This window comes from Myotis daubentonii, chromosome 8 (assembly GCF_963259705.1).
Source record: "Myotis daubentonii chromosome 8, mMyoDau2.1, whole genome shotgun sequence".
Taxonomy (NCBI): Eukaryota; Metazoa; Chordata; class Mammalia; order Chiroptera; family Vespertilionidae; genus Myotis; species Myotis daubentonii.
In genome coordinates this window covers 61506535-61529795 of record NC_081847.1, presented here as the reverse complement: position 1 = coordinate 61529795, position 23261 = coordinate 61506535, and the positions used below count along the sequence as shown (strand labels likewise).

Sequence of the window (23261 nt, the reverse complement as noted above, 5' to 3'; positions counted from 1 at the left end):
GGGGAGGCTCTGGGAGGCAGGGGAGACTGTTGGTCACAGGGGCTTCACCATAGGAACTTACATTAGCTTCTGACCCTGTGGCTACTGCCTAGGGCACATGCTTGTATGAGGGGACAAGTGTCAGTTTAAGGTCACTGCAGGCCTCTTGGCCACAGAAAATGGATGTCAAGGCAACAGTGCCATGTGAGTCGCTGAGCTACCTCTCGACACCATTCCTTTGCCCACAATAGGAGCCGATGTGATGTGGAGCTTCAGTGTGGTCCCAGAGTGCAGCCACAATATTAGAGTATTTTACTCACTGCTCGATTGGGATGTCCCGTCTGATCTGGCTTTTAGGTTGCTTTTTCCAGTTTTCTGGCCACAAGAAATATATTCTTGCTTTTCTTTTTGGATTATTGTGTAAGGACATACTGGTAAGGAGTAAGTACAGAATCCAATGCAGATCAGACTTTATAGGGCAAAAGATAAGAAGATTATTAGAATAAATAATATGCTTAATAAGAAGGGTAGTATCAAGTATTGGTGATTCATTCATGCAGTCAATACTTGAACAGCTTTTATGTGCAAATGTCTGTGTCCCATGCAGGAAATGCTGAGGCAACAGTGGCCATAGCCCCCTACCTTACAGAGAGTAAGGGCAGAGAGTAAGGGAAAACTAACATTAAATAAACAGTAATCCCAAGTCCATGAGTGTGTGTGTGTGTTTTTTTCAATTTTTATCTTATTGACATTTGAGAGAGAGAGGAAGGGAGAGAGAGAGAAACATCGATTTATTGTTCCACTTATTTATGCATTCACTGGTAGCTTCTTGTATGTGCCCTGACTAGGGATCGAACTCACAACCTTAGTGTATTGGGACAATGCTCTAACCAATTGAGCTACCCAGCCAGGGCACCCATGAGTGTTTTGATAGGGGATGTCCAGAGTATGTTGGGATGTACAGCGGGCCTGGCGTAGATTCGAGGTTCAACCAGTTCAGCTGAACAGAGCAGCCTCACTGAAGAAGTGTCTAAGTTCTTCCAGTTTAGTGCCGTCCACTTTTAAGAGACTTATTAAATGATTGATAAATTTTCTCCATAGAAATTATTGAAAAGGCATCAACTCTAAATCAGACCTTGGATGAAGATTTCCAGCTACCCAGTTCCACTCTTCAGAATATGCAAAAGAACATGACATTTTTGCTAGAAACCTTACAGAAAAGGCATTTTATGCAGTTGCACCAAAATGCTACCCTTGAACTGAAGTAAGTCTCTAAGTGCTGCCATTCACGACACAGCGAATTAGAGGAAAGAACCTCAGTATGGAGGGGGGAAAGGCATGTGGGAGGAGGTAAAAGAAGGAAAGCTCTCACTGTGGAAGAAATGTCACAAGAGAGGAGAGGGGCCCCATTGTCATGTAAATGAAGAGACTCCGCCAGGCCCTCCAAATAGAGAAAATTGTAATAGCTCTGTGTTTGTGCTGGTAGGCCATGGGTTTTGTTTCTCTCTGTCTCTTCAGCAACATGGTACTGTATTTGTTGAAGATCAAGTATAATGCAATCAGTTATCATGGAAGAAAATTAGTCATCGGCTACTACCTGTGCTGTAAACTCTAAGATAGATGGATGTTATGCCAAAATAATTCAGCTTAGCTATGCAAACTCTAATTGAAAACCTCAGTGTGAAATGACAGATCACAAAGGATTGTTAGACATTGTTACTAGGAACTTGTAATTTCCTTTCAGGCATTTTTCTTAGTATTTTCACAGTTATTACTTGATGTAATATAGCACAAGCTATCTTTTCTCCAGGGTTGTGATAAATATCTTAAACACTGGCTTAAATAGTTACACAAAACTCCATTCTCTATACTGTGACATTTAAACTATTTTTAATCTACTTTGCTATTTTAAATAATGTTGTGATGGATATCATAGACAAAAATATTTTTCTATAGTTCACATTATTATATTACTAGGGTAGATATTAAGAAGTGAACTCATTCAGCCAATGAATTTGCATGTTGATGATTCCTGACTTGCATTTACAAATTATTTCCTAAAAGATTACTTAAAACAATGTACACTTCTACTGGCAACACCCTGGAGAATTAAGCTTACACCTTTATTCATTATTGAATATGATTTTAGGCATCGGGTGGGATTTGGAGAACTAGAGGGACCTGGGAACCAAATGCCTTGCGGGAGATTGGAGGAGGCCAGGGCCCAGGAGGTGGGGAAGGGGTCTGCCTTCTGTGGAGCCCCTCCTCCATGCAGAAGAGCGCCAGCCTCTTGCTCATGTTCTGTCCTGTGATCCTCTCAGCCGCCTCGTGGGGAAGGGGAGCATCCAGCTGGGGAGTCTGAGACTCAGAGACTGCAAGTAACTTGCCCCCTGTTCAACCTCCAGGATAACCTGGACCCTGACCACAAACCTACTTCTGTGTGACTGTGAACCCCAGAAGGAAGTACATCTGAGACCCAGTCCCCTAAAGACAATGGGTGGAATTGGGCCGTTAAGTCAGAGACCATGCTGCTACATTTACACTAGATTAATCATGTTGCCTTGACCCCGACCTTTTGCCCACATCTTCCCTCACCTGACATGCATGGCAGAAAGAAGCACTGGCAGGCAAGATGCTGATACCTCCATGTTCCTCTTCCCAGGACCCATCCATTCTTAAGGTGCTACCCCAGGCTCAGCTGTGCTATTCTCTGCTTCCTACCCTTCCTTAGCTCCCCGCTGCCTCCCAGATGAAGCAAAAATGTCATATATTTGATTCCAGCCCCACCCCCTTTCCACTAACCAAAGTCCCCCCACCCATCAGTTTCCCACTCATCCTGGGCTCTCAGTTGCTCCCTCTCTCGGCCACACTTTAGAGCTGATGGACACTTATTAGAAATGGAGATTCCCTGGAGATTCATGGGAGTCATTTTGTGGGGCCGTCCTCTCCCACCATTACCCTTCCACAGTCAGCTCACTTGTTCATTCAGCAAAATGAGCCCCCAGTGGCAGATATTGTGCTAGGACTTGGGGACACAAAGGAGAACAATAGAGATCTTTTTTCCCACTAGGATCTTGCAGTCTAATTACGTAAAGTCCATTTGCTGAAGAGCATTTGAGAGGAAGGGGAGAAGGCAGGGCCCCTCTCCCCGCTGACGCCCTCAGTGCCCCCGACTCTCCTCACCTGCTAGGCCCTGTGGCCACCCTGTCTCTGTCATTGTTGGTCTTGTGTGTTTATTTAGAACAAAGTTATTCTTGAGATTGTTCTCTTTCTTTTTAATTTGCTAATTTAAATTATTATTAAAAAGACCTTTTATTTTAAAATATTAAAGTTTAAAATGTGTTCTCTGACTCCACTTTCTTATTTTCTATGGATAATCCCTGTTCTTGTGCTATTTCAAATTTTGTGGATTATTTTAGGAATTTATCAGCTTTTTCTAATGATAATCCTTAGAAAATTGGTAATTTGTGCTGAACTATGGCAATCCTATTGTTGGGAATATTTAGCACACAAATTAGTTGCTTATTATGCCTGTGTCAGGGTCCCCTAGAGCACTGTCACATTCAGTTTCACCGGGAATCTCAGGACTCAGCGTAGAGTTGTGCTCATGGCCCATAAACCTATGGTATTAAGGAGGCACAGCTGGGTTGGGGAAAAAGACACGGTGGAGCCTTGAGGTGTCCATTCAGGCTTCCTTTCCTTGAGGGAGCACAGAGCGTACTCTTCCCTCGGCTACGAAAATGCAGCAGCACATGGTGATGTTTCTGCCCAGGGAAGCCCACTAGAGGTTCAGCATTCATGGTTTTTATTGGGGGGCAGTCCTGTGGGCACCCTCTGCCCAGCGTGTGCCCAAATTCCACAGTCCCAGAAGGAAAGCAGGTGTTCAGCATAAACCACATTGTTTGCACAGACAGTGGAAGCAGTGAGCCACTGGCATCAGGTAGAGAACAATGGGAACATTTTACAGACCTTGCAAGCAGGCTCTTTGAAGGACAGCCTTCTGCCCACTGTTACCCTTACTGCACACTATAAAACTAGGCACGGAAGTGTAAAAATCCCTCTGCTATCGTTCCAGTGGTAAAGGCTTTGCCATTCATTGACTTACTATGTGAACCATCTATATTTGTCAGGGCTGCTGAAGATTTATTGTCACAAATTCAGAAAAATTACCAGAAGCCACAGGAAGAGTTGAAGGTAATAAAAGAAGCAGCAAGCAGCCTCCTTTCAAAACACCACAGTGAACTGCAGGCAGCAGAAGACCTGGTGAGGGAAGCAGAGGCAAAGACGCAGGAAAGCAGCCGCCTCCTGCTCATTATCAAGGCCAGCCTGCGAGAGTTCAATGTGAGTCTTAACAGCTCTCTCCTCAGTTAAAGCTAGTAACCAGATTCTCCCATGTAAATAACACAAATTTCAGCATTTTAAAAGACGAGCCCCCTCACACGACCTCAACACACAGTGTCAGGCCCCAGTGTTCAGAAGCTGACTTGCTTAATGAAGCATCCTTAAAGGTGATTTTTTGCTACAGGATAAAAAGCTGCGTGTTCGAGAAGAACAAAACTTGACCTCGGTGCTGATCGCCAAAGGAAAAAGATTGCTGGATGCTGCCACAGCACGTGCCAAGGCTGCACAAAGCGCGCTCGCAGTAAGTTTCGACTCAGCACAGCCACAATATACTAGTAGTTTCCAAATTACGAATACGCACACACACAGTGCTGAATAGCTGCCTATATATTCACAGTATTGATTTATCTGTGTAGCAATTAGAGCATCACCGGGATGAGCTGCTTTGGTGGACTGCCAAAATCAGGCACCACGTGGATGACCTGGTCATGCAGATGTCCAAACGAAGAGCACTTGACCTTGTCTACAGAGCTGAGGGTCATGCAGCTGAGCTCCAGGAACTAGCAGGGGCTCTGGACAGGTGAGACCACATTTTGCAGGAATTCCAGAGGTTGTGATCCACTGATCAAAGAGAATAAGGATGACTGTTTTGAGCACAATGTTAAGTCACTCTTCCTTTTTTGTCTAAAAATGAAGATTCCGGTTTTGTTTACATGGTAAGGGGGATTTCCTCCGTGTCAGATAACATGGTTGACCATCAATCGGCATAAAGATAAGATGGAGAAATGCAAACTGAACCCAATAGGCATTTAAGAAAATATAATCTATACTAATAATAGAGGAATATGCAAATTGTCTGGGACACTGTCACAGTAACAGTAATGACCGAACAGCAGGCTGACAGGCTGCGTGGGGTGACAAGGCTGGCAGGGGGGGCAGTGAGGGGCACCCAAATGACTGAATAGCTGGCTGCGTGGGGCGACCAGGTTGTCAGGGGGGCAGTTGGGGACGACTAGGCTGGCAGACAGAGGCAGTTAGAGGTGATCAGGCTGGCAGGAGGGGCAGTTAGAGGTGATCAGGCAGGCAGGAGGGTGAGCGGTTAGGAGCCAGTAGCCCTGGATTGTGAAAAGGATGTCCGACTGCCAGTTTAGGCCCGATCCATGGGGTCGGGCCTAAACCCGCAGTCAGACATCCCCCGAGGGGTCCCAAATTGGAGAGGGTGCAGACTGGGTCAAGGGGACCCTCCCTCCCATGCACGAATTTTGTGCACTGGGCCTCTAGTGTTACAATATCAAGCCATCAAGACCTTGTTTTGCATCTACTAAGTGCTCAGGGCTTTCTTCAGTTACATGTGGACAGAACAAAGATATTGACTTCTTTACATCTCTTACCTTTTTGGAGCTTATCCTTTATCTGGCTTTATGCAGTGATGGAGGCTGTGGTTGCCCACACTGGACCATAGAAGTGTTATACCACCTCTGATTATTTTCTACTGTCTGAAGGTCTACCATAGCATTACAATGACTTAAACTTATATTTTTGGGTATATGTCCTCACTTGTTAAAAGTGTCTTTAAATGAGAAGTACGGTGTTAGGCTAGTGGTTCCCAAACTTGTCTGCACATCGGAATAACCTGGGGAACTTCAAAGATACTGATGCCTTGCCCTGGCTGGGTGGCTGAGTTGGTTGGATGTCATCCCATATACCAAAAGGTTGGTTCAATACCCAGTGGAGGCATAGGAGGCAACTGATGGATGATTCTATCACATCGATATTTCTAGCACCCTCTCTCTCTTTATCTCCCTCCTCTCTCTCTAAAATCAATAAGAACATATCCTCAGGTAAGGATTTAAAAATAAACAAACTGATGCCTTTGTCCAACCTAGTCCTCCCAGCCCCCACTCAAAGATTGTGACTTAATTTATCTGGGTTGTGACCTATTTTCTAAAAATATCCCCAGGTGGTCTAATAGCAGCAAATGAGGGAACCAGTGTTTTAGGCCTTTCACCATAGTCTGAATTAATTGGTAAATTTATTTAAAATTTGTTATAAATTATGGATGGAAATGGTCTGGACACACTGGGAATATGTGTTTTTGTGGAAGGGGTAAAATAAATATATTTCCAATTTGAGGAAACTGCCCTAAATTATTAGATCACACAATGAAGACAATAAAAAAACTACATAAGATAGAATATTGCATAAATTATATGCTGCATTGAGCACTACTGCCTACAGATGCCACAAGAATCAGTAATAGAAAATGGAATTAGGTACTCAGTGTCTCTCTTTTCATCTTTCATCATTTCCCAAAAGAGAAAACATAATTCTGACAACATACATAGCTAGAACAAAACATTTATTACTTACTATATGCAGTAAAAGCAATTGGTATGATACATAAAGTTAAATAAAATAACATTATTATCTTTTACTTATAAATCACCAAATTTTGCCAATCAAGTAGTAACAAGTAATAACTGCTGATGTCTGGTTTGGGAATCACTCAACTCAATAACCTTGGGAAGAAAATGAAGTGAGTTACACACCAGGCAAAGATGTGTCGATTGTCAAATTTTATTTTCAAGATAGAGTGGCTGGATGAAATTGCACCATTACCAGTTGGCAAGTTCCTAAGTGATTTGTCCATTTGTAAGAGCGAAGTTCAGATGATTGAAATACTATCTGATCTTCCTGCAAAACCTCTAGTGAACTTCATCAAATTGGTGTACACCATTTGAAATAAGATTCAGCAGCCTTACATATGCTTAGGAAAGCTTTTTGAAAATTAGCAATTGCCTAGCAGCACAGATTACAATAAATGCAAAGACTCAGTGGCGTCCCAGACACATGCAGGGGTTTGAAGAGAGATCAAGGGAGGGCAGCTGGAAGAAACAGATGAATGGTTAAAAGATGGGAAACAGCCATCATCTCTTCTTTGGGCATTAATTAAACAGTCATTCTTAGTGTTGTTGTGACAGCGTGGTCACTGCTTCTTAAGATTCCTTTTGGAGTCAAAGGGGAATCCATAGGTTGTTATTCCTTGTTGATGGTACTGCTCTAATGGGAAAGGAAGCTAAGAGGCATTTAAGGATAGTGGGGAAGTCCAATTTTAGTTTATCATAACACCTGTAAATATGCTGATTTCACAGTGGCCTTGGAAATGTTAGATTTGTGTCCCTGAATGCAACCAGCGCAACCCACATCCATTCCAACATTCGGAGCCTGATTGAAGAATCAGAAAAACTGGCAAAAGATGCTCTCAGGACTGTGATGGAGGCGAGCCTGGTAAGAAGAGCCGTGTGGGCTTCGGTGGGTGCCTTCCTTTTCTAGAAAACCGTGGGAGATTGTTCCTTAGAGGCTTGAGCAGAGACTTGGTGGCTTAAATGTATGCTTGTCAACACTGCTTTCTGGTGGGATCTGTTTATGGCTTCTGCCATTATGTGGTATGTTTAATTCTTAAAGTCATAAATACTTCTTTATAAAGACTAGGGACTAAGTGATGTAAAGATGAGGAAAATCTCACCATTTCTTATTACAAAATGATAATGCTTCATGATACCTACTCAAGGCATCTTTTTTAATTTTTTTAAAAAAATACAGTTGACATTCAATGTTATGCTAGTTTCAGGTGTACAGTATAGTGGTTAGATATTTATATAACTTATGAAATGATCCCTCCAATAAGTCTAGTACCCAACTGGCACAATACTTATTACAATATTATTAACTATGTTCCCTATGCTATATTATACATCTCTGTGACTATTTTGTAACTGCCAATTTTTGAGGCATCTTGTCTTACCTGTGATGAAGATCTTTATTTAATGGGTGTTTTTGTCTTCGTATATTTAAAAATGGCTTGTGGTCTTTCTCTTCTCCCATAATTAGGATGTATGTTGAACAGGCATTAGGACAATTAAACTCTCCCTGCCTGTTATCTAGTTGACTTCCCTGTTTGGAACCAGAGGGGAGGCTATTCTGATGGAGTTGCCTTCACATCCCCATCAGGATCCCACCCTGGCCTCCAGTCACCACGCATAAATTGTTCTGTTTCCTAGTTCCCAGAAACCATGGAGTCTAATGGGAAAGCAGCTCTCCAGCGCAGCTCCAAATTCCTAAAAGAAAGCAGGAGCCTGAGCAGAAAGCACCAAGGTCAGTTTTTTTTTCAGAAAATACCTGTGCAGTTTCATCTTTCTTAAGAGTTTCAGTAAGCAATGATTTGCATATATATGAGCTATCTAATAACATAATGATATATCCATAATAAAATGGCAGCAGGAATCTGTTGTACAAGAGAAACATGAAAGTTTTATATAAGATAGTGTACTTTTCACTTTAATATATTCTAATATACTAGAGGCCCGGTGCATGAAATTCGTGCATGGGGTAGGGGGTAGTAGTCCCCTCAGCCCAGCCTGCACCCTCTTCAATCCGGGACCCCTCAGGGGATGTCCGACATCCCTCTCACAATCCTGGACTGCAGGCTCCTAACAGTTCACCTTCCTGCTTGCCTTATCGCCCCTAACTGCCCCCCCTGCCAGCCTGATCACCCCTAACTGCCTCTGCCTGCCAGCCTGATCGTCCCTCACTTCCCCCCCTACCAGCCTAGTCGCCCCTAACTGTCCCCCCTGCTGGCCTGATCACCCTTAACTGCCTCTGCCTGCCAGCCTGATTGCCCTCAACTGCCCCCCAGCCGGCCTGGTTGCCCCTAACTGTCCCTTCTGCTGACCTGGTCGCCCCACACAGCCTGCTGCTCAGTCGTTTGGTCGCCCCTCACTAACCCCCCTGCCAGCCTGGTCACCCCACGCAGCCTGTTCGGTCGTCCGTTCAGTTTTTTTGGTTGTGGCAATTGCTTAGGCTTTTATATAGCTAGATAAAAAATGTCACGTTTTTTCCTATAGAGTAAATAGTGGTCTATAAACAGCTCACCCACCTTTTAGACTACCTCCATGTCCTGTACTGTGTCTCTCCCTTAGGGTGTGGATATGTGCATATTTTTTGTTTCTCTGTGAGTCATGCAGTTTAGAATTTATTGTCAACTCACCATATAGAAAGTACACAGTTCTCAATCATAAAGCATTAAACACCAACTCTAGCATCAATGTTGATGGACTATGGTTTCAGTCTATACAACTAAAGGTATTTCATAGGCCATGAAATAGTGAATGTCCTGCAATTAAAGTTTAGGCAGAACCATCATGTTCATCAAGGATTTTATCAATAATTCATTTTTTAACATGTGCTCAGAATCCAATGTGATTGTGTATTATGAACAGAAATGCTAAAAGTGAAGCTTTGATCCAACAGCTTTGATCAGACTTGGAGGAGGTTGAGTCGAGCACCTGCTGGGATGGGGGAGGGTCAGAAGGAAGCAGGAAGCAGAGGGCTCCTGGCCAGGGAAGCAGGTGGGAGATGAGGAGGGAGATTATCAGGCAGGAGTCCAGTTTGGGGTTTTACAGCCCGGAGAAGAAAGGTGGCCACAATTTAGACGTAGGTAGGAAATTGATGTGTCCAATTAAGGATGAGTGATTGAAACACCTCAAGGTGAGCTCTAATTAAATTAGACATGCAATTTAAGAAGAAATATTAGTGAGAAGAGCAACAAGCAAAGTAGGAGAAATGACCAAGCAAGCTAAAAATCACAATTTCTATAATCAGGGGCTTGAAGTCTTAATGGAGAAGCTTTTATGGGGGAGGGTCTCGGTAGAAAGCTGTCATTCCATAAAGGGTCAAAGTGATGAAGAAAACCTAGGCAGCTTTTTATTAGGCCATCTTAAAAGGAAACACTTTCCGCCTTTAAATAGGTATCACATTGGAACTGAGAGAATTGAAAAATACGGCAAAGACATTTCAAGAAAATGCTGATAAGATTACTAGACAGACCAATGAATCACTCTTAATACTTAGAGCAATTCCTGAAGGTAAGTGGAAAGGGGGTTCTTGATTTAATTAATGTCTTCTCATTTCAAAGCCATTACACATGAATATGAGGAGGTTCTGCCTCCGGTTTGATGAAGAGCCCTTGCTGGAAATGAGCCCAGGACTGATAGTTTTTACTTGCAGAGGAATATGATTTGGAAGTGAAGATCACTATTTTTTAACAAGTTCAGAATACTTGAACTGAAATACCAGAATTATACTCAAAAACAAAAGCACTAGAGAGTTTATGCTACCATATCGATTGCTGGCTTTTACCATGCAATTGTCACATGCCGTAACTGAAAAAGTGTCATTCAAAGAAGTCAGCAAGTAAAGGAGCAGGAATGTTCCTGCTTTCATATAAATGTAAGAAATTTAAAAAGTCTTGCTTGGTAAATCTTCTTCATGAGGCAACGAAGCATTCTAAACTAGATCACTTTAATATTGACGGTTTACAAGTGCAGTCTTTATTAAAATTTAAAATACGGTAACTTTTACAAAGTGTAATAAAAATTAATTGTGCTGTTGTACACTATTTACATTCCCTCAACCTTCTCTTTTTTTCTTAATAAGATTTTTTTTTTTAAGTCTTACAAGTTGCCCAAATATCTCTAAATTTCCATCTGCTGGTTCACCTTATAAGCACACAAAACACCTTGGGGAGCTGGGCTTGGGCACTCTGAATTTCTTACCTTAAATCAATAGGGCATTTCTGATGTGGATGTTTCTCTCTCTCTCTTTATGAGGACACATGGTATTTGTTGATTAAATACTTTAAAATAACTTTTTGTTTGGAAGCAATTTCAAATTTGCAGGAAAGCTGTAAAAAGAATACCAGTATATTCCTTATCCAGCTTCTCCTAATGTTAATGTTTGTCCCATTTGTGGTTGTCATTTACACTTTTAAAATGAATACTAATGCCTTTTAAAAATAATTATCACCCAGATTTTTCTAGAAAAATGAAATTCCAGTTTATCTTAAGTGCCCATTTAGTCTGTATTCTGGTGTTATATCTAGCAGCCAGTTGATGTTGTGAAAAAATACCAGTTCTTTTAGCCTGAGACACATTCATCCCACCTACACATTTAAATCCCCAAACCTTCTTACCCAGACATGGGATGATTTGAAGAGGTATTTAATGGATATGAGAAGGGAAAATAGAAAAGAGACCAAATAAAGCAGCTTAATTTCTTAATAAGTGAGAGCCTGAGCATGGCCATTAGCTGCTTTTGTTATCTCATGTGTATTGAAATCACATTTCAATGCAGAGAATTTTTACCAAAATTATTTCATTTATCCCTAAAAGGCAGCAGTAGTACATATGACAAGCAACCTTAATATTGTCATTAAACACAAGAAATCCCGTTTTATGGTGTGCATGCTTGCATATGAATTTATTTCAGGTGTCAGAGACAAAGGAACCAAAATCAAAGAGCTGGCCACATCTGCCAATCAGAGTGCTGTGAGCACGCTGAAGAATGTGGTGGGACTGAGTCAGAAGCTGCTGAACACATCGACAGACCTGTCCAAGGTCAATGCCACCTTACAAGAAGCAAACGAACTTCTACGGGACTCCTCAGTGACCAGTATGTCGCGGTCTCCCTTCCCATTAGGAAAGTCTGCATTGTGCAATTTTGAGCTTGCCAAGGGCACAATGGTGCCTTGTTCACAAATAGCATTCCTAAAAAAAAAAAAAAATGAAAATGCACTAACATCTGGATTTCCATTTATAAAGAAAGAGAAGGGCCTACAGTAATGCACGGAGCTGGTGCATTTTTTACATAGGTACCAAAATGTCAAGGATTTGATCATTAAGATATTCTGTTTCATCCAGTGCATTAGTAATGACCAGTTCATTTCTCTATGTCCGTCACCCCAACCCCAACTTTCTTGCTACCTTGTATTTGTTAGGTCTGTTAGCTGGGAAAAAAGTTAAAGATGTGGAAACACAAGCCAACCTTTTATTTGATCGGTTGAAGCCTTTGAAGAGATTAGAAGAGAACCTGAGCAGAAACCTGTCAGAAATTAAACTGCTGATCAGCCAGGCCCGGAAACAAGCAGCTTCGGTGAGTGTGGGGCCGGTTGCTACCAGTGTCATCCGGTACCCCCCTAGCTGAGACTCTCGGTAACTCCAAGTTCCAGAGAATTCCTGTAGAAATGGCTTTCTGTCTCACCGGGTCCCTGGAATGTCTGCTGACAGCTCTGAATAATACCAGATTCCTCATAGCAGTGTCTTAGGTATTTTTACTTAAGTATATTAGTCTCATTTTTTTAATTTCTGTTTTCATACATGTTTCAATCTGTTGCCAGCAAGGAGATCTTCATGCCTTTATGGAGATTTGTAATTGTAGCTTAGATTTGTAGATTCATAACTATTAGCTAATGGTTGCCTAAGGGTTAACATCACTGTATTTCATCGGTGGCATATGGTGGTATTTCCATCATTTTACCAAGGTGGTTTTAATAATCCGAGTATTCTTCCGAATGTTTGTGCAGTATGGGCCCATCCTCTAGGAGCCTGACCTGACGATTTGCATATGAACAAATGCTGCACACATCCAGGTCACTACATCTACGAGACACTTGACACACAGAGAAGCACACACTGAGAAGATGTTGTCCAGCCACCCATCCATAGCATGTGGCATTGCTGTGCTCCTGAGGGGAGGCGTTTCAGGGAAATAAGATCTTCGAGAGACTATCAATTGTCACACTACTGGGGACCTCTGGTCTAATGCTTATCCACCTAAGTTTTCTAGCCAAGATACAGGAGTTCCCAGCCCTTTGACACCCCTCCCCCCACAAATGACCTCACTGTTGGAAAAGGCTGTTGGTTTACATGAGCTCTGACTTCCACCTGTTTTAGTTACAGTCACCAAATAAATGTGAGCCCAGCAGATGGCTCCAAATGCTCTGGTTAATACAGACTTAGGTTAATATATGCTATATATGCAAACAATTACTTAGAGAAATATGTGTAATATTTGCTCTATAAATATTTGCTGAAAGACTAAGTAGATAAACCCTCCATTTATTTGACAAGTGATCATCAAATATGCTCTCTGTGGCAGGACTAAAGATTCCAAGATGACTTGGATAAGCTCCTTGTCTTTTTTTAAAAAAATATATATATATTTTATTGAATTTTTTACAGAGAGGAAGGGAAAGGATAGAGAGTTAGAAGCATCGATGAGAGAGAAACATCGATCAGCTGCCTCCTGCACACCCCCCACCGGGGATGTGCCCACAACCAAGGTACATGCCCTTGATCGGGATCGAACCCGGGACCCTTCAGTCCATAGGCTGACGCTCTCTCCACTGAGCCAAACCGGTCAGGGCAAGTTCCTTGTCTTTAAGGAATTAAATCTCATATGAAAGAGTTGATTTTCTACATAACACACTCTTTTAAAACTCCATGACTGACTTTTTCATATTTAAATACTTTACCAGATAAATTTCTCTTTACCGCCACCTGACTTCTCATTTCTGAAGCATTATGCGTTTTCAGGAGAGGCACCTGCCTGACAGTGACAGTCTGCCTGGGGATAGCACGTCTGAACTCCTGGCGCACGGCCCATGTGATGTGTCATTGAATGACTGGGCACTTTTTCTCCTTCTGCAGATTAAAGTTGCTGTGTCTGCAGACAGAGATTGTATCCGGGCCTACCAGCCTCCGATCTCTTCAACCAACTATAACACCTTAACACTAAATGTTAAGACGAGCGAACCCGATAACCTTCTCTTCTACCTCGGCAGCAGCACCAGCGTGAGTATGGACTCAAAGAAAGCAACAACGAGTCTCCTATGAATGCCTATGTTTTCTGAATTGACACTTGTTTTGATGAAAAAACAACAGGGTCTTGGTGAAATCACTAATTCTTCTAAGGCAGTGGTCGGCAAACTCATTAGTCAACAGAGCCAAATATCAACAGTACAACGATTGAAATTTCTTTTGAGAGCCAAATTTTTTAAACTTAAACTATATAGGTAGGTACATTGTTATTAACTTAATTAGGGTACTCCTAAGCTGACCTTTGATAAAAACATCCTCAAAAGTCCTCAATCTGATTGAGGTACATTCGCTGAGGTCGACCCCTTCCAACGCGCCCATCCCACACTTGTCTTGTATACTTGTTTCAGATAGACGAGTGTGGATGGGAGAGTTGGAAGGGGTCGACCTCAGGGAACATTCCTCAAAACAATGTACCTCCACCACGCTGTGTATCCCGTGGCCTGCCTGCACCGTGTCTCCCGTCGCCCAACCAACCGATACCCCCCAGTTCTTCAAAATAGGCTCGCCCAGGCCGAAAACCGACCTCTGCACATGGGCCACGAAGTTTCAATCGCACTGTACGTGCGTGCCCGCACGTGGTATTTTGTGGAAGAGCCACACTCAAGGGGCCAAAGAGCCGCATGTGGCTCGCGAGCCGCAATTTGCCGACCACTGTTCTAAGGGAACTAACCTTTTGCTAAACCAGTAGCATTAGATTAAAAATAAATTACATAATTCAATATCTGTGAGAGGGAAAGTGACCTTGAAGAAGGAAAAGTGTCTCCATCTGCAATCTTAATCACAAGCTGTGACTTAGATGAACTTTTTGTAATGCCTTCTGTGACCTCTGCAGCCACTGAGTTTAGCATTGGGTCTATAAGGTCAACTTTGGGGGGTGTTACCCGGAGTGGAAGCCTGCACCCTAAGGCCTGTCACCATTGTCATGCTTCACCCAGGCTCTTCCATCCAATGAGATTCCAGTGGTCCCCAGAGGGCAAGTCCCCTATGAAGACCATTGATAACTGGCTGTATGGTGGAAATGGGTCAGAAGCCTTGACTGTGTTAGGGCAGAAAATATTGGCAAGCCCAGATATTACCGGAAATGCCTTTTTAGGAGCTAGGGTGCAAAACACATGCAACTCCTCATGTGGGATTTCATGGCTCTTCCTGCGTATTTCACATTCATTTATTCCCTTCTCAGACTGGGCAGATACACAAGATACCATCCTTCACGCTCCCTGGAGACTACTAGTGATCACACACACACACACACGAGTCTTCCTGGGGAATTTTATGGGAGGCATTGTGGAGGGCCATGCAGTGCAGGGTGGTGGGGTGCTAATGGATCTGGTGGCCACCACCCTCAGTGCTCTGAGTTCTGCTTCACCTCTTGGAAGGTGGGGGTGGGAATTAAAAATAAAACAAGATGTTATTTTGTTTTTTTAATGAGTAGAAAACATGCTGTAAGAACTCATTCTTTATTTTTCAAAATATATTTTTATTGATTTCAGAGAGAAAGGGATAAGGAGAGAGAGATAGAAACATCAGTGATGAGAGAGAATAATTGATTGGCTGCCTCCTGCACACCCTTAACTGGGGATCAAGGCCGAAACCCAGGCATGGGCCCTGACCGGGAAGTGAACCGTGACCTCCTGGTTCATGGGTTGACACGCAACCACCGAGCCACCCCAGTGGGGCAGGACTCATTCTTTAAAGTGTTTTAATGGTCATGCAAGCAGTCTGGCCTGTATACTCATGCCAACTCACGCCCCTGCACCCAGCCTGATTTCCTGGCGGTGGAGATGCGGCGCGGGAAAGTGGCCTTCCTCTGGGATATGGGCTCCGGGGCAGCACGCTTGGAATTCCCAGACTTCCCAATTGATGACAACAAGTGGCACAGTATCTACGTAACCAGGTAACGGAGACCGTTCTCTTCCAACATCTCTTCTCCTAAAACTGTATCTAAAGCTGCATATGAGGTTTTCCACATCATATAATAGCCTGAAACTTCTAGGAAGTTAGATTATAGTGAAAGAACCCTTAGAAATAGGGTTTTTTTCTTATTACAGAAGAAATAAACATTGTTACCCAAACCAACAATAAAAGAAGAAAAAGGTTAAAACTTATGTTACCTTGAGAATGGTAGGTGTGTCTGAGGCAGCCAGCCCAGTAAAATGTTTACTGCCCAGGACATGGTAGTAGAGGCCGCCTGGTAGGAATCCCCTGTGGCTGGCAGTGGGATGCAAGCAGAAGCGGCCAGAGGATAGGATACAAGTGGGGAATGGGTTTTCTTAACAAACACAAGCAAATTTCTTCCTTATCAAGCCTCTCTCCAAAGGTAACTCTTAAGCAGCTTTAAGTATTTCTTTTTTTTTTTTTACTTTTCGGTAACATTATGGTTTGTTATTGATGGTGTGTAGTTAGGAATTTTTGTCTTTTGCTTTGTTATCAATAAAAAGAAGTCATATTAAAGGCAGTAAATAATTTCAAATACAGTTTAACCCATTATCTGTGACTGTTCTACATGGTAAAACACTGCTCTACCAGAGTTTGGAGAGGAAACTAGGGGTGGGGGTTGGGGAAGACTAGAAGCAGGGAGACCAGCTGGGGGCTGTTGCAGTGGACATGGGGAGAAGCAGATGGAGCCTGGGTATGAAACATGTATGTACATATGTGGGCTGACTGCAGTTTGCTTCTTGTTGCCATTCTTTGTGACCCTTAGGTTTGGAAACATTGGTTCATTGACTGTAAAGGAAATGAGCGCAACTCAAAAGCCACCACCCAAAACAAGTAAATCCCTAGGAGCAGCTAACGTTCTGGATATCAACAACTCAACACTGATGTTTGTTGGGGGGCTCGGAGGACAGGTCAAGGTAACACTATGAACATTCATCTGCACACAACTGATTGGCTGATGTTACCCATATATAGATTTAATACATAAATTTATACAATGTTATAAGTCAAACTTATTTCAATAAAAATTAATATAATTAAATTGTTGACTATATCAATATTCAGATGAAGAGATCTTGCTTCTCTTATTTTGCTTAATGACGGTTCATCTGCAGAGTTGGGTTGGTTTTGTAGGGTAAAGGATCATACTTAATAAATAGTACAAATGGAAAAGAAGTCAGCGGTTCATTTCGCTATTTGTGTTTCTCTTCCAATGATGAAACAAGACATTCAGTAGTTCACATTAATTTCTGTAAAGTTCCTTTATCTCTGTTCTAACTCTAGTGGTAGACTCGTACTAATTAGTGTTTAGTGAAAGAGCGCATTGTCCTTATTTTATTACACCAGTTATCCTCTCCCCGAGCAATGTTGAGTCGTGTGGATTTAGTGCACGCTCTCACATGAGAGTATGGGTCTCTGTGCCAGCCAGGCCCTCACCACTGACCACACATTCTCTGGGTCTGTTTCTCACTATAAAAGCGGTTTCTCTGCAGCGACCCTTCTATCTGAGATGATCTTTTAAGATCCATCCAGTTGTCACTCATTCTAGTATTCTACTTCATCATTGGAAGGAAATCCAGTGATTATAAACTGGCTTTTTTTTTATTGTTTTCTCAAAATTTGGATCTGTTAGATATAAGCTTTCAGGGAGGAGTTCCATTCATTTAGAGAATTTATTCTTTTTCACCAAATGTATGTGGGCTGTGTTTGTGTGTTCATCTATCTTAGAAGTCTCCCGCTGTGAAGGTTACTCATTTCAAAGGCTGCATGGGAGAAGCCTTCTTGAATGGACAGTCCATCGGCCTATGGAACTATGTTGAAAGGGAGGGCAAGTGCCATGGCTGCTTTGGAAGGTAATATTCCCCACGATTTAAACATTGTATGTAAGTTAGTGTATTAACATCTGAGAACTGCTTAAAGAACTTACCTGTATATCAAGGATGGATAGAGTTTATGATGTCAGTCTTCTTATTGCAAAGGAAAAGATGTAGATTTACTAATGGACGCATGGGTATCATTGTTAACCCTTACAAAGGACTCTTATTGCTGTGTCTTATACTGTATGCTTTGATCATGGACCATAAAATCAAGAAACACAGACATCTTCTCAAACCACCTTCTGTTTCAAAGAGCCACAGTAAGCTTTGGATAAACCACTATACATTTTCATTTTGAAAATACTTCCAAGGATGAGATTTTTGTGTGTGTGCTGTCAATTTTTATAAATAATTTTATTCCTAAACTCTATAATTCTAGAAATAAATGCACTTGCAAATGGAGAACAACTATCTAAAATCTTTTGGCATGTATTGATGTAATAGAGGGCATTGAATAACTTAACCTCACCAATCTCAACACCCCCTCTATTACTTTCTAAAAAAATAACTGCAGCCCTGTAAGTATGGAAGACCTATTTTATAGCACTTTAACAAATAAGGCAATAGATTGCCTTTTCCATTAAAGAAATGTAACATCAGATATAATATCTCCCACCTAATGGGCTGCTCTGTCCAGATAGATACTTAACAGTGAGTGGTGACAAGATCAGTTAGAAGCAACTCACCTTTATACTTCCGTGGGAGAGTTTTCACTTTGTTATTGTCAGGTCTGCTTTCTCCTAGCTTGGGATTTTGTAGTTTAAGCCTTTTAATTGCTAATACCCCTTCCTTAAGTTGCTCAAAAAGTTATGACCAAAAGCATGATTATAAGAGCCTTAGGAATAAAAAAAGTATTGGGTTTAGCATCATAATTACTCAGGCTCCTGGTCCAGCTCTCCTACCAAATCTCTCAGTGGCCTGAGATATAAGTCACTACACCTCAAGGAGAGAGGTTTAGTTTCTTCTTCCAGAACAGGAAAACAGTAATCATACTTATTTTACCTATCTCCCAGAATTATGGTGATGAATATATAACATGATGTATATGAAAATACTTTATAAATTTGAATGTTCACCAATGTTCATCTCTGATCTTCCTGCAGTGACAGCCCATTGATTTCCAGGTAAATGTCTCAGGGTTATTTTCCTGACAATAAATGTGTGAGAGACTAAGGTTTTGTAATTGGCAAATACCATCAAAGTGATATTACCTTGTGAGGTAATGACACCTGCTCTTGAACTTCAGGAGCATTAGCACACACAATGAAGCTCCCTCTTCCATCACTTTTTTTAAAAAAAGATATGTTTTTATTGATTTTAGAGAGAGAGGGAGGGAGAGGGAGAGAAACACCAATCGGCTACCTTCTGCACGCCTCCTACTGGGGATCCAGCCTGCAACCCAGGCATGTGCCCCCACCAGGAATTGACCAGGAATTGAACCTACAACCTCTTGGTGCATGGACGGATGCTCATCCAACTGAGCCACATCAGCCAGGGCTTTTTTTTTTTTTTTAATATCATCCATCACTTTTTCCTCATGCTGTTTCTCTAGCATGGAAGGAAATCTTCCCAGCAATTTAGTAATTCTAACATGACAGATGCTCTAACCCCTGGACTCTGTCCCCTACACTGACCCCAGATCATTAATCTTACTTGTGGAAAGGAAAATCTTAACAGAAATTGAATATTTCTAATATGAAAAATGTCCCCCTGCTTTAGCTGTTACAATATCCCCAATTTTCATCAGTTATTTTCAGGGTTATTTTAAGACCACTGACCTCAAGCTGCAGCAATAAGTGAATTTGATGATTGCTGGCTCTTCTCTTTTTTGGAATGAGGATGCCAATTTTCTGGGTGGCCTCAAGTTTTGTTCTCCTTGAGAACTGCCCTCCCACCAGATTTCCAGCCCCCCACCCCCCCACCCCCTGACCACTGACGGGACCATGAAGGTTCAACTGACAGGAAGATTAACAGGTGCTACCATCCTCTCTATGTCAATCCTGGAACTGGCTTTTTTGGGTCGAGGGATGGCTGGCTACCCAGCTGAGCTTTAAGGCCGAATGGACTTAACTCGATCAAACAAAGGCTAAGTTCAACAGCAGGTGTCACTATTTCATAAGGCAATATCATTTTGATGATATTTGCCAATCACAAACCTTGGTTTCTCACACATTTATTGTCAGGTTAAAAATATTAAACATATTTTTTATGGGTACTGAGCAAATGAGCTGACTATTCTTGAATTATATTAACTAATATTTCCAGAAATATGTTTTTAAAAGAATATTAATTTGGTAGGATTTAGTAGATATTCGTTTTTTTAAGTGGCAGTGGAGGGTGTGCCCTGATCTAAATGTTTGGGAAACACTGAGTTAAAAAATTAAGCATGTTGCTTTACTGTGAGGCTAGACACTGTAACCCTGTCCTGGGAGAGGGTTACATTTCACAGACTCATTTGACCCCAAATTCTTTTTTAAAAGGAGCGTTCTGTAGGTGCTTATGTTACACAGAACACACTTTGACAGGTGCTGATATAGGCACTTGAGTGTGCCTCTGGGCAAGGTGCTTAATCTTTGAGGCTCGGCTATTAATAGGCCAAATAGGGACCCACGGAGGAGCCCCGATCACAGCAGAATCATCAGAACTAAAATGGAGTGAATATTTGCTGTGTGCCAGGCACTATGTTCAGAACTTTGCATGTTTTAAATCATGTACAGCCCTCCCAGAGAGGTTCTATTATTATCCCTAGTTTACAGATAAAGGGGATGAGGCACAGAGAGGTTAGGTAACTTTTCTGAGTTCACACAGGTAGTAAGTTGGGGAACTGGGATTTGAACCCCAGCAGTCTGATTCTAGAGTCTGTGTCCTTAGCCACATGAAGCTATGGTCATCCAAGAAGTAGAGCAATGGAACATGCTTCCAGGAAGCCACAGGTTTAAGAATTAAAGAATTGAGAATGAAGCCACAGTTTAAGAGTTTATGCAGAGCACATTTCCTTGAAGGTATATTTCCTAAAAGAACAAAACAGATTTTTTTTTTAGGAAAAGTTAGACTGCAGGAAGCAATAAATGAAATCTCAGCTTTCACAAAGCACTGCTATTTTTTGTTTTGTTTGCATTCATTTTATTTTGTTAATGGAAATAATGTTACTGTTTGGTTATTATGTCCTGCTTGAAGATGAGTTGGCACTGAGTTGGATTATTCACACCTTCAACTGGGAAAAATTCAAATTCATATTTAAAAAAACAAACACCCTCATTCAAGTTTCACTTACAAGTCCCATGAGATTCGAAATAAGAATTTAAAACACAACAATGATGTGTTCCAGATGAAATTACTTTGTAATTTAATGGTTTGGGGTTATTTTTATATTGTATCAAGTCAGCCTTTTGAGGCAGGGGGAGGACCAGAAAACACAATGATCTGAAAATGGCTGTGGCCCTGCCCTGGCCAATGTGGCTCAATTGGTTGGAGCTTAGTCCGCTACACCAAAAGTTGGTGGGTTCGATTCCCAGTCAGGGTACACATCCAGGTTGCAGATTCAGTCCCCAGTCAGGGCACATGCAGGAGGCAACTGATCATAGTCTCTCTCTCTCTCTCTCTCTCTCTCTCTCTCTCTCCCCCCCTCACTTCCTCGCTCTCTAAGACCAATTTAAAAAAATAACATTTAAAAAAGAATGGTGTGGTCTATTTTATATAATTCTGTTGTAAGCTCATCCTGCAGAATTTGGAGGTTTTCTTTGTTTTTTTGTAGTGGTCTTTCTGGTACAATGGTACGTATTTATTTTCCATTGTAATTTCAGTTTCACTGATGTATTAGTTAAATGCCAGTTTAAAAATTCTCCTGAAAGCACTAGAATTGACAAAGAATAGTTTCATTAAAGGAAAGTAAAACAAATAGAAATCTAGTTGATAAGTAGAAATATTTACAGCACTTATCCATCCTTTGGAGAATTTTTTTTTTTATAACAGAGAATACTGCCTATATTAACTTTCTTTTTCTTATAAAGCAATTGGGCATTTGTCTTGCATAATCCCATGGCACGCATATTGTAAGATATTATAATTTACACTGTCATCCACTTATGGAAATGATAGCTCTGCCATGACTGGATGAGGGGGAACCGGGGAACTGTGACATCTGCTCTCGAACCTCCTTCCTGAGGATGGACTGCATTTCACTGCTCTGCTTTGCAGCCCCGAGAATGAAGACGCGTCCTTCCATTTTGATGGGAGTGGGTATTCCGTCGTGGAGAAGACGCTGCGGGCTACTGTGACACACATTATTATGCTTTTTAGTACCTTTTCAACGAACGGGCTTCTTCTCTACCTCGCTTCAAATGGCACCGTAAGAATCTCCGTGGGGCACGTGGCCCCACTGTGTATATACAGTTAGATTGCCATGAGGATATTGATGTTTAATGACTATTTTATGAGCATTTACTAATATATTTACTGATATATGTCATATTATGTCCCTATTTTAAATAATTTATTATATCAGTACAGAAGAAGCTTTGGAAGAGGACCAAGTAGAAAATAGCTTTCCCATCATTATAGATGCCAACTGAACATTTGTTAAATTTTGATCTTAAATAATATGTCTTGTTCACTGTTCACACTGACCACTGTGGCCTTATTTGAAATCCATTCACTGGATTTTCATATTCCCGTTTTTTATCTTATGTACTGGTGATTTCTCCCAATCATCTAATTTTATTTTTAAGAACTAGACCTTTTTCAGTCTCAGTGAACCAGATACAGAGAGATCCTACTTCTCTTACTGAATTGTAGGTTTTGATAATGAGTTTATCTCATATATGTGTAGCATTTCAGAAAGCCTCTGTGGACACTGCGTTTCATAGCATAGGCCTCTGGCTGTTGGGCCAGGTCCAGCTTCCTCAGTTTGTCTTCAGAAGGTTTCTGTCATCCCTGACTTGAAGGACAAGGAAATCTTGTGATAATGATGCAGCCATGGGTTACTACTTTTCTTTTTTACAGAAAGACTTTTTATCCATCGAGCTGGTCCATGGCAGAGTGAAAGTTACAGTTGACCTGGGCTCAGGGCCTCTTGCCCTCGTAACAGACCGACGCTATAACAATGGGAGCTGGTACAAAATCGCCTTCCAGCGGAACCGGAAGCAAGGTATGTGCACAGCTGGGTGGATGGGATATTGGTTGGCCTCATAGGAAAAGAAATATTTCCAAAATCTGGTCTTTACTTACTTTAGCTTTCTGGGTATTCTTAAATGATATTCTAATAAAAAGTCATTGGGATACTAAGCATCGGGATTCATATTTTTCTAGAGGAATATTAGATTCATAGATTGATTTCCAAATGTATTATTTAACATTACAGGCTCAATTGGGAATCAAGAATCAAATCAATTCTATTTTCTTTCTGGATTTATTG

The 23261-nt window shown here is 41.6% G+C and overlaps 1 protein-coding gene across 1 annotated transcript in view; it reads left to right on the top strand.

Moving 5' to 3' along the window:
- LAMA1 (laminin subunit alpha 1) overlaps positions 1-23261 on the top strand; it is a 150049-nt gene that overhangs the window by 102738 nt on the left and 24050 nt on the right. Inside the window, exons 36-50 of the mRNA XM_059704929.1 lie at positions 1081-1243; positions 4110-4320; positions 4505-4621; positions 4737-4900; positions 7473-7608; positions 8382-8475; positions 10128-10244; positions 11647-11829; positions 12155-12309; positions 13866-14009; positions 15797-15930; positions 16738-16888; positions 17700-17824; positions 22046-22196; positions 22850-22994. Coding sequence (XP_059560912.1) covers positions 1081-1243; positions 4110-4320; positions 4505-4621; positions 4737-4900; positions 7473-7608; positions 8382-8475; positions 10128-10244; positions 11647-11829; positions 12155-12309; positions 13866-14009; positions 15797-15930; positions 16738-16888; positions 17700-17824; positions 22046-22196; positions 22850-22994 — 2190 coding nt within the window. The remainder of the gene's footprint in view (positions 1-1080; positions 1244-4109; positions 4321-4504; positions 4622-4736; positions 4901-7472; positions 7609-8381; positions 8476-10127; positions 10245-11646; positions 11830-12154; positions 12310-13865; positions 14010-15796; positions 15931-16737; positions 16889-17699; positions 17825-22045; positions 22197-22849; positions 22995-23261) is intronic.